The 15,606-nt window shown below is 49.3% G+C and overlaps 1 protein-coding gene across 1 annotated transcript in view; it reads right to left on the bottom strand.

Annotated features, from left to right (window-relative positions):
* Positions 1–1,227: 1,227 nt before the first annotated feature.
* The window catches only part of TMEM163 (transmembrane protein 163), a 206,066-nt gene continuing 191,687 nt past the window's right edge, over positions 1,228–15,606 (bottom strand). Inside the window, exons 6-8 of the mRNA XM_087819437.1 lie at positions 10,285–10,396; positions 4,012–4,153; positions 1,228–1,331 (exon numbers count right to left, since the gene is read on the bottom strand). Of these exons, the coding sequence (XP_087675563.1) occupies positions 1,271–1,331; positions 4,012–4,153; positions 10,285–10,396 (315 nt within the window). The 3' untranslated portion in view covers positions 1,228–1,270. The remainder of the gene's footprint in view (positions 1,332–4,011; positions 4,154–10,284; positions 10,397–15,606) is intronic.

Below are 15,606 nucleotides of genomic sequence, written 5' to 3'. Positions count from 1 at the left end.
CCTTAGATCAAACCACCGTCCCTTGCCCTGCCTGACGCAGCTGGTGGGAGATGGGGCATGGGAGGCCGGGGTGAGGTCCCTCGGTCCCCGGCAAGGTCAGCTCCCAGGGCCTCGGGCACCACCAAATGAATGTGTGGCCATGCTCCTCACCTAAGCGGTGGGTGGCCTGCCCCACCGAGGCCACAAAGCCATCAAAACAGTTCTTGGGGGTCGCGCTCTACTCACATTCCACCAGGAACAAGTGACCTTCCGTGTCTCCTTCAGCCACAACGGCAAACCTTCCCATGACGGGGACACCTCTGAAAGAGCCTCCCTGCACCATACAAAACAGTAACGGTCTTTATTGGCCAGACACCGTCGCCTGGGCTAGAGGTACAGACTGTTGTGTGGGAACCATTTTCACAGAATCGATACCTAACGTGACGTACACTGAGGACATCTCGCCCTTACAGGAGAGCCAGCGCCTCTGACAGACTAATGTACCATTACTGCCACCTAACAGCAGAGAGATATCTGCACGTGGATGGATTATGTCATTATTTATTACAAATAAACAGTAGTTTCACATGTCAAAAATGGGTCCTGTGTTTACATGTATGTTCGAGTTCTGAATGTACAAGAAAGGGTCATGTGCTTAGTTCGTCCATGCAAAGCTCATACATACGTCACTAAGTACTTTAAAAATAGAATGGTCTCCTTTTGAACAAGTCTGTTTAGATTTCAGATTAGTAAAACAGTATGAAACTAATGAAATACATCGATATAAATCAGGAAGCGCGATATACGGATGGTTTGGGTATGTGAAGGGGTGAGTGAGGACGAAAGGGGACAGACATACGGTCTTCCCTTCAGCTCTGCCGGGAGAGACCTCGAGCTCCGAGGGGCCGGAGCCCTCTGCGCCCAGAGGAGGTGGGTCTGGTCAGTCGCTCTCTATTTCAGGCCTGGAGCACCACAGAACTTTCTACCAAGCAGAGATCTTATCCTACCCACAAGAACCCTTTTACTCCAGAACACAGAAAAGGTGAGTTCCCACTGGAAAGGGGGAAACCAGGCTCCCCTCCTGTGCACGCTGTCCTGGCGGGTGTGGCGGGGGCGGTGGAGCGAGGGGAGCGGTGCAGACCAACCTGCTGGGCAGACCTGTTCCCACGAACACAAACTTTCCAAAGAAACAACCGGATGTTCAGTTAAATGCCGGCACCATCCGCCTGTGTGGAAACCTCTCCTGGTCCTGACGTCTTCATGCAGATGCAGACTGGCGGCTCGGCCCCCTTCACTCAAACATCTCGTAGTGACGCGTCTGCCTCACCCTGGGCACCATGTCGATGAGGAGTCTGCAGGGAGGAGACACAGGTCACCCAACACCTCCAGAGCCTGGGGTTTGAGCACTCGGGGAAGCAGACAGGAGAGGGAGTTTTTCAAAATGTATCATTCACATATCATAAAATTCAGCTTTTTAAAGTATGCAACTCAGTGGTTTTTAGTATATGCAGAGATTGGAATTAGGAGGTGGTGATGGTTGGACAGAGCATTTTCCTCACCCCAAAAAGAAACTCACTAGTGTCCCTCCCTTTTCCTCTCCCCAACTCCCCCCAACCACTGATACGTTTTTCCTAATTTTGAAAATATTTAATTTATAAAAGTAGACATTTAATTTTACAATTCACCTAATTGTTTCAAGTGTAAAATATGCCAATTTCTGCTTTGTTTATTCATATATTTTGTTTTAGATTCCAAATATAAGTGGTATTTGTCTTTTCCTGTCTGACTTCTCTCACTCAGCGTAATTCCCTCTAGGTTCATCCATGCTGTGGCAAACCGCAAGATTTCACTTTTTTTTTATGGTGGAGTAATATCGTATATATGTACCGCACCTTTTTTATCCACTCATCTATCTGGAGACACTTTTGGGGGAGGGGGTGGTTGGTGTTAAACCCCTTATGGGATGTATCATTGGTGCATATCTTCTCCCATGCAATAGGTTGTCTTTTGTTGGTTTCCTTCATTCTGCAAAAACTTTTTAGTTTGATATAGTCTCCTTTGTTTATTATTTCATTTCCCTTGCATGAGGAAACACAGCCAGAAATATATTACTAAGAGTGATGTCAAAGAGTTGACTGCCTATATTTTCTTCTAGGAGTTTTATGGTTTCCAGTCTTATAATTAAGTCTTTAGTCCATTTTTTATATGGTGTAAGAAAGTGGTCTAGTTTCTTTCATTTGCATGGGTCTCTTTTCCAAGGCCTTTTATTAAAGAGGTTGTCTTCACCCCATTGCATATTCTTGCCTTCTTTGTCACAGACTAATTGACCATATAGGTGTGGGTTTATCTCTGGGCGCTCTATCATGTCCCATTGATCTATGTGTCCATTTTTATGCCAGTACCATGCTGTTTTGATTACTATAGCCTTGTAGTATACTTTGTTCTGCTTTCTCAAGATTACTTTGGCTATTTGGAGTCTTTTGTGGTTCCATATAATTTGTCCTAGTTCTATAAAAAATGCCGGTCTTTTGATAGGGATTGCACTGACTCTGTAGCTTGCTTGGAATAATATGGAAATTTCAACTATGTTCATTTTTCCAGTCTGAGCACAGTGTAGCCTTCCATTTATTTGCCAGTGTACTTATAGTGTTCTAAATAGAGGTATTTTACCTCCTTGGTTAAATTTATTCCTAGGTATTATTTTTGATGCCATTGTAAATAGGATTGTTTCCCACTACTTCATCTTCCAGATCACTAATTTGATTCTCAGTGTTTTGAACTCTGTATCTGATAGATTGCTTGTTTCCATTTCATTTAATTCTTGTTCTGGAGTTTTCTCCTGTTGTTTTATTTGGAGTATGTTTGTCTCCTCAGTTTGGTTGCCTATGTGTTAGGTAGATCTGCTATGTCTCCCAGTCTTGCTAGAGTGGCCTTATATAGTGTCCTGTGGGCCCAGTGGCACAATCTCCCTGGTCACCTGAACCAGGTGCTCCAGGGGTGTCCCTTGTATGGATTGTGTACGCCCTTTTCTGTAGTTCAGCCTTGACTGCTGTTGGCACATCAGTGGGTGGGACTGACCCTCTGACTGGCTGTCCATGGCTACAGCGGGCAAGTTGTTGTGCGGGGGGTGATCACATAGTGGGAGTCACTTTTGCAGGGCTTTGTTGCCAGCTATGTCTACCCTTTGGATGAGTTATTTTTGAAGCTGGTGGGTGGTGCTCTGATGTGGTCTAAAGCTACCCACAAGTGTGTTGGCTCCAGTGTAGGCTTGGCACCACCTGGTGGGAGCTACGAAGTCATCTGGGGTTGGTTGGCACTTGGAAGAGGCTATTCTATGAATCAAGACTGGTTGCCACTAGTTCCAGGCTTGGGACTGTTGGGTGAGCACCACAATGTATGCTGACACCAGGCACCACTTGTGCCCGGCTTGTGGCCATTTAGTTGAAGCTCTTGTTCCACATCAACACTGGCCAAAGTTTATGTCAGACTTGGGGCCCCCTGATGGGAATTACAATGCAGGTTGAGATCTATCACCACTGTGCTAGGCATGCCAAGGCCAGCTGCTGCTTGTTTGGGGTTTGTGGAACTGAGAGAGATTTTAGGCAAGTCCAGAGCATGAACCAAGGCAGGCCACTTGTGTGGAAGATCCACTGGAAGCACCTGGGCCGGGAATTCGAGTTAGGTGGGGTGGGGTCCCAGAGAATTACCAGGGTGGGGCAAATGGCGTTAGCCAGGGGGATGGAGAGCTCGATGTGGTGCCCACCTGTGCCTGATAGCTGAGTGGGGGTAGGCTTCAGCAAAGCAACGATGCCGACCAGCACGTCCAGCCCTGGGCAGAGCCGCCCTGCCCCCTGCAATGTCCTTGCCTCACTTCGGTGTCAGCCACAAGAATATCTCATCCCTGATGGGGGCTTTTCCAGTCACCTGCCGACGCTCAGACTCAGGAGTGTCACAGGTACGCGGCGACCATCAGGGGTGCAAAACGGAGCACTCTTGGCCACCAGGAAAGCGAAGAGGAAAACAGGCACTTACTTGACCCCGTAGGCAAAGATGGTGAGGCCGATGAGCACACCTGTGCTGCCGTCCAGGTACCAGACGGCCGAGTTGTGCTTGAACACCTCCGCACTCAGAAGAATAGAGAAGCCCATCACGCCTCCCACGAGGGAGTTAAACCCTGGGTAAGAAGCAGAGAGAGGCTGAGGGCAGTGCCACGTGAACTTTCTTAGCCACCAAGAAGCCACCCAAATGCTAGGCATTCTCCACGTCCAACCCTGTGCTGCAAGGAATGTTGCCCAGAGCACTCCCACAGGTGACAGCCACCAACTCAGACACCTGCGCGGATTGTCAAGTCTGTTCAAATGTCACCAGAGACCTTGCTAGATAGAGCCATCACCCTCCATCCCCTGCACCTGTGCCTGCTTGGCAGAGCCTGTCTGTGGTTGTTGGTCTTCCTCCCACACTCAAGAATGTCCAGACCCCATGAAGTCCAGGACAGTGCCTGGCACAGAGAAGACATTCAGGTACTTGGTGACTCAAGTCTGTTGAATGTCAAGCCTATGAAGTCTTATTATTACCCCATCTTACTGGTGAGAGAACTAATGTTAAGCAGAGTACAAGGTATCGACCAAAGTAATACAGATTGAGAGGATCAGGGCGAGGCTTCTACCTGAGCCCGGGTCCTTTCCCTCCAGTCTCTAAGTCACCTGAGGATTTTCACTCTCTGGGAAGAGAAATGCAAAGTCAAGAATTAGGGACACGGTTGTAGAAATGGCCATCAAAACAGAACCCGAGTTAACAATTATCTCCGTTCCATGTGTCACACCTCAGCTGGTCCCCACAACTGAGGTGTGACACCTCCATTTTACCTGTGAGTTTCCAAAGGCCACACAGGAAGGGAACGGCCTAGAGGGGCTCCTGGGGTTGTGCTGTGGTGTGAGCCCCGAGGCTCCTTGCCTGCCTCAGGGTAATGGCCTGGGAAGCTCTAGGCCCATGCTGCCCTGGCGACCCCCTGGCAGCTGGTCGTGCAGGGTCAGGGACCTCTCCAACAACAGGCCTTGCTTCCTTCCTGGGGCAACTCCACCTGTGTAAGTACCATGCTTTTGCCCAACTCAAAAGTGTTCACTCCAGGTTCAAGCAGGAAAATTAAGATCAAAGAACTTAAATGCATTCACTGGGCACTCTACACCTAGGGGAGAGGTTCTAGATGAAGGGGGGGGGGGGGAGTAAGAGTGTGGGGCACAGAAGACTTGAGCAAAACCTGGGAAAGACCCCTTCTCAGGATCCAAGGTAGAGACCTCAACAGGCTGCTCCCCAGCAAGGGGAACAAGATGAGCCTGGCTGGGCCCTGCAGCGACAGCTCACTAGCTGTTGCAACCCTCTTCTCCCCTCAAATCTGCCATCTCCTCACTCCAGTTCTCAGCAGATGTACTTCTCAGAGCACTTACATCCTGACAACACCGCCTCATCTTCCCAGCACCAAGTCCACCACCCACCGTGACAGCCGCCCCACATACTCAGTTGCTTCTCCAGTTACCTGTTCACCAAAGGACTTGGTTCTTGAAATTCTCCCTTTTCTGGAACATTCTCACTAGGATAAATCTTACCTTCCCATCACCCACCTCAAACTCCTCCCTGACCCACCACCCACCACAAGCCCCATCCACTATTGACCTTCACAAAACTTGCAGAGCTGTCTACCCAAGTGCACCTCCCAACCTCTCCCCTCCCCGAGTCCTCCCTGATCAGAGATGACTCACTCTGGGCTGCCACGTGCTGTGGTTAATTCACTGTCCTCGGCTTTTGCCCTCCTGGGACACTGTCCACCAGCCTCCAGAACTCTGCTGGTTTTCCTCTTTCCACTCCAGCGCTTCCTTCTCAGTCTCCCGTGCTGGGTCCTCCCTTACCCCATCTGCGCACTCTGCCTACAGTCTCCCCTAGGAGAGCCCCCCTTGTCGTCCCCAATCCTGTATGTCAGTGTCTCCCAACTTCCTCTCTTCGGCGTAACCTTTCCCCTCAGCTGCAGACTCACTCATATAAGCGTCTCACAATGAACATGTTCAAAGCAAAAACCTTGATTTCTGCTCCAAAACACCCATCTTCTCTGTACATGATGCCACATTCACCTAGCTGCCCAGGCCAAAAATCTAGGAGCGCACCCTTGACTTCTGTCACACCCAGAATCTAATCAATCCATTAATTCTTGCCAACTGTTACCTCCAAAACTCAGTCTCCATCTCTATATCTCACCACCTCCACTGTCCAAACCCAGCCCAAGCCCCCCTTGTCCTTTGCCTGCACCCCTGCCTCCTCACTGCCCTCCCTGCCTCCCCTCCTGCCCCTATCTCCTTGAACCCACAATCTATTCCCCTCACAGCAGCCAGAGTGATCTCAGGAAATGGACAGCTTCTGGCTGTTCTTTTTCTTCCCCCCAAAGTCTCTGTGGCCCACATCTTTTCGCAGAAGGCCACCAAAGACAGCAGAAGCCATTACTCTGTCACAGGTGACCAGGGCTAGAGTTTACCTCTCAACCATTCTCAAACTTGGAGAAGTTTGGGGGGGGGGGGGGCTAGAAAGAAGGGGGAGACGAGGAAATGGCTTCTGCCCCAGGGCAGACTGGAACCTCCACTCCTCTCCCTCCATCTCTCTGCCATGGGCAAGGCCCATGGAGCCCTCAGAGAAGCCAGGTGGAGCTCAGAAAGGATGCAGAGGGTGAGATTCCCCCTGACGGCCACTAGATGTCCACTCAGCTCCACCAAGTCACTGCTCTGCCAGCCAAGGACAGCCAGCCTCCTGTTTCTGACAGCAGGGCCCACCCCATTCCTGCTGCCACCCATGGGTGCTCGCAACTGATGGATTCACTGTTTGTTCACCTGGTTCACCTACACCTTCTGGGAAGAGCCTCTGGCCTCCTCAGCTCTGCTCACCTTGGTTATGACAGAGCCTGGCTCAGTTCAGGTTCACCTCCTATGAGCCTGCAAGGGAACCAGGGACGGAGCAGAGACGGGACAGTCCTGTGTCTGCCTGGCAACAGCCTCCAGAACTTCCAGCCGCAGCCACTCCACACAGAGAACCCTGGGCTCACAGCCCACCCCCAAAACCGCCCACTTTACCAATGCTGCACACGAGGCCCGACTGCTCACTCACCTCTGGGGTGCTGTCCCCGCTTCCTCAGTTAAAACCAGAGCTGTTGTCGAGAATAAACGCTGTTACCAGTTTAAGAGGCTGTCTGAGTGGTGGCTCCACAGGCCTGGCCTTAATGACTAGATAAAAATCTGTGTAATTAAGTGCATCAGCTTCACACAGAAAATTCTGATTACAAGTTTCCACGTGCTTACAAGCACCCTAGACACTCTGTATTCTAGAATTGTGAAGGCGCAAGAGAAGAGTCAGCCCAGGCCCCTCAAGTCAGATTTGCAGCTGCCCCTGCCGGCAACGAGCCAGGCTCCCGGCCCCAGTTCCAAGCTTCTCTGCCTGACGTGTAGTATTAACTTGCTCTACAAAATCATGTTACCTGAAGCCAGCTTCAGCCTCGCGCTGATAGCAACAATACAATCTGACTAAAGAGCTAAAGGGCCAAATCAAACTGACAAGGTTTGCCGCACTGCTAGGCACTGGGAAGTTGGATTTACCCACACCCTGGCGCCCCCTTTCTCTGAAGACCTGCTTCCTGTAAGGAAGGACCCGGGGAGAGAGCCCGACCCAGCTCACAGCAGCTCTCGCGTGGGGACCAGCCACCCCACCAGTGACAGGTGAGGCCTGTCCTCCCTGCCTGCGCCGGGAGCACTCTGTGGAACCTGCTTCCTTCTGGGAGCGAAAGGGCCACACCTCTCACGGGCACATTCTCAGGGCAGCGGCCATAAGGGACGTCCTCCAGAGCCAGCCCTCAGAAGCCCCAACATTAGTGACAGGCATGGCCCCCACACCCCAATCTCTCCCCCGCCTCCTAGAGAGGGGATCATTACAGATGGTTCCCTCGCTCTGCTAACCAATGAATGAGAAAAGCCGCACACCAGAAAAGGCAATTAGCAGGAGGCTGCCATTGCTGCTGCGTATTTTGCTGACACTCCCACCAAGCAAGGGATTGCAGAGCACACCGACCCCCAAGCCTGTTTGGCCCATTCATCCCCAAGCCCTGTCCATTTTATATATATCGCCGACATTTCCTCAGACCCCCTACAGCCCCCACCCGCGCCCCCATCCCTGCCCAGGCCTCCACCGCCCCACCCTCAGCTCCCAGAGACCTCGGCCTGCTCAGCTCTCCCTCCCTCTGCTGTTCCCCACCTGACCGCCAGAGGCTGTTTGGAAAACATCACTCACGTCTCCTCACCCGTTTACCTAGCAAATCCTGCAGGGGCCGCCCTTACCCACCCGTCCCAGCCCCTCACCCTGCGTGCCCTCCTCATGCAGCCCCCCAGGTGCCCACCATGCCCTCTGCCTGGGGAGCGCTCTCTACCTTCCTGTTCGGGGAACAATTTTCACTTAAACCATCTACTTTGTAACGAACCCCTCCCTGGTTCGAGAGTATAATGGAAATATTGCAGAAGAACTCTGCAACCCCACGGGTGGGTGTGACTGCAGCTCTACAGCAGCACACCCAGGACCTGCTGTGAGCCGAATCTACTTGCCCTGGGCTGCACACGGCTGGCTACCTCGGGGCCCATCTGGACGCTCAAGGAGCCGGCTGGGCCACCTGCTACACAGAAGACCCTGCACGCTGCCTGAGCGCAGAGCAGGGAAGAGGCGGCCTCGCTCCTAGCTGCTGCTCCTTTTACTATTTTAAACAGCTTTTACTATTTCAAAAGTTTTGGTTTGCTATGGGCACATGGTCTCCTAGCACAGGGAGAAGGTGGCATCTTGCAAGGGCAAAAGCAGACGGCAGGCCCTGCTGGTCGAAATGGCAGGTGGGACACTGCGGGTCCACCACCCCTGGAGTGGAATGTGCCCTGGCCCCTGGGCTGGCCATGGAGGTAACGCAAACCTGTGTGCATCGCACGGACTGGACGCACCTCACAGCCCCAGAGCTAGAACCTCCAGGGTGAGACCCAGGAATCTCTGCCTACCAAACACCACAAGCAATTCTGATGCTGCCAATGGAAGTGGTCACTTGACTAATGCCCGGAGTCCCTGGTTCTGCACATCAGATCATGTAAGCCTCAGCTTCTTCAGGTCTATTCAACAGAACCACATATGGAGCCACACACAGACACGCACACGCACACACACACATGCACACACATGCTCCTCCCAGGGCAGCTGTGGTCGCAAAGCTGGAAATACCACTCTGACTTCCTGCCTACCCGCCCTACTGTGCACAAGCCCAGCTCCACACACAGTGGAGCATCATGGGACAAAGAGTCGAAGTCCCCAGTGCCACCAGGCTTTGTCACTTGGGAGACAAGGGCCCTCTGCACTGCCATTTGCCCCCTCACAACAGAACCAATATCCGCCCATGGACGTCCACCTGCACTCAGGTATTTCACAGAAGAGATCACCTTGGGCATTGGGGGCTAGAGGGTATGTGTGAGTGGTTCTTTTCTTAAAAAAGAAATCCAGTGATTTCTGCTCTATTTTGTGCAGATACATACACCAACCCACAAGCTTTAACCCTCTGACCTCTCACCCCAGGGTACAGGGGCTCATGTCTCTACTCCTGACTCCCGCACATACTCAGAAATGAAGAAAATGCCCAGGTGATCAGTTTGTCATTTCTTGTTTATACACTAGCACTGGTTTGCGAACTGAAATGCTTTTTTCCTGCTTTCATACACCCTTCCCTGTCATCCCAAAGGCCACACAGGAAGCACCCCCTGACCCCTAGGGGCACAGAGGGACCCTTCCATGTGGTCTGGGTTTTCAGCAGAGAAACACATGGATCATTCCCCTTGAACTCCCAGGTGAGTGTCTCACAAGCTGGAGGGGAAATGAACATGGAAAATCCACAAAGAAAACTTTTATAGGTTCCAGAATAGACATTTACTTTTGATTTGGGGCAATGCACATAAAGTCCCAGATTCTGGGGGAAGCCCTCTGTGCTTCATGTTTAAGAGGCTGGGGAGCTCCAATCCACCCCATTAGGAGATCAGGGTGGAGGTGATTCATGAAGAGTCTGAGACAGTCCCAGGCACACGCCATCTGCCCCAATATGGGAACCCTGAGAACCATTCAACAGCCAGAGGAGGCGAGGCTAGGGTGATCCAATTCCCAGTTGTTGACCTCTTCTGCAAGACCAGCAACTAAAGGTGACGCACACAGCACCTTCCCTCCCTGTGCCCACAGCCTCGGGTTGGGCACACCGGCCCTACTCACCATCTGTTATGAGCGCTCTGCTGGTCAGGACCTTCCCCAGCATAAACTTCAGCACGGCCAGGATGCTGCAAAGGATCCCACTTAAAATGGAGACACTGAACAGGAAATCATCCTGGAAGAGAAAGTTCCAGATTTCAGCAGTTCACGTGCCAGAGCAGATTATCTGCAAATCACTTGCCTTAAAGATAAGCTTTGTTCCCAGAACAAAAAATCAGTTGGGTATGCTGCCACCAGAGGGGGTATGTCGCTTGTTTTCATATCTTAGTTACCTGTGTCACGGGGAACTGGAAAAGCTGATCAGAAACAGATCATCCTGACATTTCCCTAGGAACCCGTTAAGTATTTCTTTCCCTACAGGAGATTCCTCCTTGCACTATCTATTATGGTGAAATAATTGGCAATCATTGATCAATAATAGAGTTGGTCAGAATACTAAAATCAGTGTCCTCTATGTAGAGTTTTTCATAAATAAGTTAAAAAGCAGCTGATTAAGAATTTTGGGAATGTAAGTCCACCACTGGCCTAAGAATACTTCATCACGGAGCCACCTGAATTAGCCACAGGGTCAAGTATCATGGAGCTACTTATAACCATATTTCTCCTTAAATTCACACAAGGCAATAAGAAGTTTAACTATAGCCGTCAAGGTGAGAAAAGGGCATCTAAAAATACAGTCTGTTATTGACGTTATCTTAGCACTTCCTATAAGTTGTTACCTTGCCTTTGCAAGCGAATGAGTGAGTCACATGCAAAAGAGAGCGCCACTGTCTCATGACCTTAGGGCCCATGAGCCTCCTGGCTTCAAGCTCCCTGCTCACTCCCAGGAGACACAGCCTCCAGATTCTACAATATTAAAATGCAACTGCCAGCAGAAATCTGATAGAGCGTCAGATATACGCAAGGAAATTGGATTCCTTAAGCATTTTATTATTCAAATTCACTAACCTGGTGACAGAAAGTTGGGAAGAGAGATGACAGCCTGTTTCCCTGAGTTCAAAACTGAACAAAGTCATTAAGAAAAATCACCTCACTGGAAACGGGATAGCCACATGGTGCCAAAGCATCTCCCCCACAATCCTGATTGATGGTGGTTGGTTTTAACATATGCACACAAATCTTTGGTAACTCCTTCCTCTAGGAGCCACAACTTAATTTCCCCCTCCCTTGAGTGTGGGCCGGACTCGTGACTGGTATCTAACAAATGGGGCATGGAAAGGGAAAGACAGTAACTTTACAGGGGAGAACCCAGCAAGTGATCTTAGCCAAGTGATCAAGATTATAATGGCCATTAATAACTTAGGCTCCTGTCACGTGCCTCAGCAGCCACAGGAAACAATGCAGGCATTACTAGAGAATCATGAATGGACACAGACCCAGGTGTGATGTGACTCAGGAAACTGAAGCTGGGAGACCGAGGCATTCAACTAAGCACTTTGAGGCCCCAAATTCAGAGGCTCAATTTTGGCTTTGCTCACCCCATACCTCTCTGGCTCCATTCAATCACTCAGTTGGCAAAGCCCCCATCCTTAAATTTCCAGAGGTGGATAAAGTCTGTGTTCACCCCTTGCCCCCCAGAGACGTGTGTGAGATTCCAGGGGTAGAAGTGAAGCGGTGCCCCGCGTCCCTGAGGGCAGATGCAGGGCTCAGGTGCAGGGCACCAGGGCTGCTGCGGACATACATATGTCGCTAATCGACTGGCGACCCTTCGAGGGAGGGCAGCAGCCAGCCCCAGCTCCCTCCACCAGCTTCTGAGCCACCAGCTTCTGTGTCCTGAGCCACGCATGTCAAGGTTGAGACGATGGCAGGAGGTGGCTCCAGTCCATCTTCAGGGAACCAGGCTGCCCTTGCTGTGCTCCACTCGCTACCACTCTTCCTTCCTTCCAGGCTGCCCTGCTGCCTTCAGGCCCCGATTCCCGGATGGCAGCCTGACAGGGGCTCTTCCACAGCCCCCACCACCCTTTAAGGTCCCATCCTCCTGTTGGGTCCCACTGAGAGTGGTACGGCTTCTCTGTTTGAACATAAAACACCATTCATAGGGATGTTTCGAAATGCTGAAACAGTGCCCAGCACAGGGTAAATGCTACATTTGAATGTGGAGAAGCCAATATGCAAAATCCAGGTTTTCCCTCTCAGTGGATTATTTCTGCATCCACACTCTGTTCCCAGGGTCACCTTCCCGAAGTCTGAGGGAACGGGTTGTGCCGTCTCGAGGGCGCACCCAGAGCTACAGGCTTGCTTAGCTCACTACTGCTGCACTGATCTACCTCAGAAACAAATACACCCTGAAGGGTCCCCAGGAGACCTGGGCTGGGAAAGACCTGCCAAAGTCCCTCCTCCAAAACCAGCGTTCGAAATTCTGGAAGTCCCCTGTGCTTTCCCCACCAGAGCCCACCTGGCTCCCCTCTCTTCACCACCACCACATCTACTGTCAGCATGAGCAGAATGTCACAGAGATGCAGTCATCAGTCTGCTTAAGACAGTCGCTGCTATGGACTCTGTGTCCCCCAAAATGCATGTGCTGAAGCTCTACCACCCAATGTGATGGCATTTGGAGATGAAGCCTTTGGGAGGTAATAGGGTTAGATGAGGTCATGAGGATGGGGCCCTCGTGATGGGATTAGGGTCCTTATAAGCAGAGGAAGTGATCTCTCTCCACAGGCACCCACTGAGGAAAGGCCAGGTGAGGTCACAGTGAGAAGGTGGCTATCTCAGTGAGAGAGGAGAAATAAATTCCTATTGTTCAAACCACCTGGTTTCTGACATTCTGTTATGGCAGCTCGAGCTGACTAGGACAGTCCCTGAGTGTTTCTGAGTCGGAGCCAGAGCAGGCAGGGCTAATGACGGGAAACTGCAGTCCGAGGAGGTACGAGCACTGGTCGGCCGCACCTGCCCTGCCTCACTTAATTCACGCAGCCAGGTCCAGTCAGCATTGGACAGGCGGAGAAACGGGTGCCCAGGGTCACTTAGCTAGTGGCAGGACCTGGATGTGTTCCCAGCTGTAACCTGCACCAGGACGTGGCCTTGTAAACACCTCTCATATCACATGGACTCTGAAAACAGAGGGACAGCCACTGCCTTAGGTATTTAGTTTCTACTGTTACCAGCACTGGCCCTGTGATTTCTCAGATTTGAATATTTACTGAATGGATAGAAGATCAGGGCAAAAAGGTGCAAGAAAATTGGCCACTGACTCAAGAGCCAAGGGTAAATGTATATTAAAGGTAAATACTCCATAAATGATGTCTATGCTGTGAGCTTTTCCATGACCTCATAGTGGTGAAGGCCTTTTATAACCATTGCAAAGCCATCAAAGATTAATACACTTTACATGAAAATGAAAAGGGGATAGGTTAAGTACAAATACAGATACAAAAATATTATCACAAAGAGTTAATCTCCCTATTTTCTAAAGAGCTCCCAGAAATCTGTAGGAAAAAGACCAAAAAAGAGACTTAAAATAGAAAATGGGCAGAAGACAATTAGAAAATGAAAATTACTTTTAAATCTATTGAAGATGTTGAAACTCATTAATAAAAGAAACAAAAAAACTACACTGAAATATAGTTTTTCACCTAACCAAAAGTATTATTAAAAACTTCTGCTCCTGAGCCCTGGCCGGGTAGCTCAGTTGGTTAGAGCGTCATCCCCGTATACCAAGGTTGCAGGTTGATCCCCGGTCAGGGCACATGTAAGAATCAACCAGCAAATGCATAAATAAGTGAAACAACAAATCAGTGTTTCTCTCTCTCTTTCCCTCTTTCTCTCCCCTTCTCTGTCAAATCAATATATAAATAAAAATAAAATGCTTAATCTTTAACAAAAAACTTTTGCTCCTGGAAAGACACTATTAAGAAAATGAAGGGCAACCAAAGACTGAGAAAAAACATTTGCAAACACATTTGTTAAAAGTCTTGTACGCAGACTATATTAAGAATCTCTGTAACTCAATAAAACAGATGATTCAATTTTTTAAAAAATGAGCAAAAGATTTGAACAATTTACCAAAAAAAGATACATGATTATCAAATAAACACATGAAAAGATAGCCAACACCATTCATCAACAGAGAAATATAAATTGAAACCACCATGAGATAATACTACATACCAAATAGAACCAGTAAAATTAAAAATATATAATAGCAATCATAGTGAGGATGTGGAGCAACTGGAACTCTCATGTACTGCTGGTAGGAATGTAAAACAGTACAGCCACTTCATAAAACAGACTGGCCATTCCTCGTAAAGTTAAATATTAACTTACCACAGGACCCAGCAATTCAACTCATTGGTATTTACCCAAAATAAACAAAAGCCCATGTCCACACAAAAACCTGCACACCAATGTTCTCAGCCACTATTTTCATAGTGTCAAAAAGCTGGAAACAACCTAACTGTCCAAGAACTGGTAAAAGGATAAACAAACTATGGGATATACCCATATAATGGAATACTACTCGGCGATGAAAAAGAACGAACTACTGACACATTCAGCAAGAATATGGCTGCACTTCAAAAGCACTATGCTAAGTAAACAAGCAGAGACAAGAGACTAAATACTTTATGATTTCATTTATATTACCGTCTACAAAATGAAAACTATGCCAACAGAAAGCAGATCAGTGGTTGGGGAAGGGAGGTGATTTATAACTGCAGAAGTGCATGATGGAACCTTTTGGAGGGACAGAAATATTCTATATCTTCACTGTGCTGGTAGTTCTATGACCATACACATCTACCAAAACCCAGCAGACTGTATGGGATATTTTACTGTATGTACATTTCATCTCAGTAAAACTACTTTTTTTAAAACCTCACCAGAGGATATGTTTGTATTGATCTTAGAGAAAGAGGAAGGGGGGGAGAGGAGGAGAGGGGGAGAGGAGGAGAAGGGGAGAGGGGGAGAGGGAAGAAGAAACAGAGGGGGGAAGGAGGAAGAGAGGGGGGAAGGAGGAAGAGAGGGAGGGGGGAGAGGCAGAGGGAGGGGGAGAGAGAGATCGGTTGCCTCTCATTCGAGCCCCAACCTACAGCCTCAGTATTTGTCCCGACCGGAAACTGAACCCATAACCTTTTGGTGTACAGGATGACACTCCAAAAACTGAGCCACCCGCCAGGGCTCAATAAAACTAATTTTTTTTAAAAAAGCAATTTATCTCAGGGAATCCTTAGGTAACAATTACAAATATTTACATAGTTCGGCTTATGCACGTTGTCCTAATACACACAATGTCCATTCTCATGGTATGAGGCAGAGAACAGGATGAAGCACAATCATTATAAAGATTAAGTCTTGGAGAGGTCAGTGGTGGAACATGGCCCCTAA

The sequence above is a fragment of the Miniopterus natalensis genome, chromosome 8 (assembly GCF_054644295.1).
Source record: "Miniopterus natalensis isolate mMinNat1 chromosome 8, mMinNat1.hap1, whole genome shotgun sequence".
Taxonomy (NCBI): Eukaryota; Metazoa; Chordata; class Mammalia; order Chiroptera; family Miniopteridae; genus Miniopterus; species Miniopterus natalensis.
This window is presented reverse-complemented; position numbering and strand designations above follow the sequence as displayed.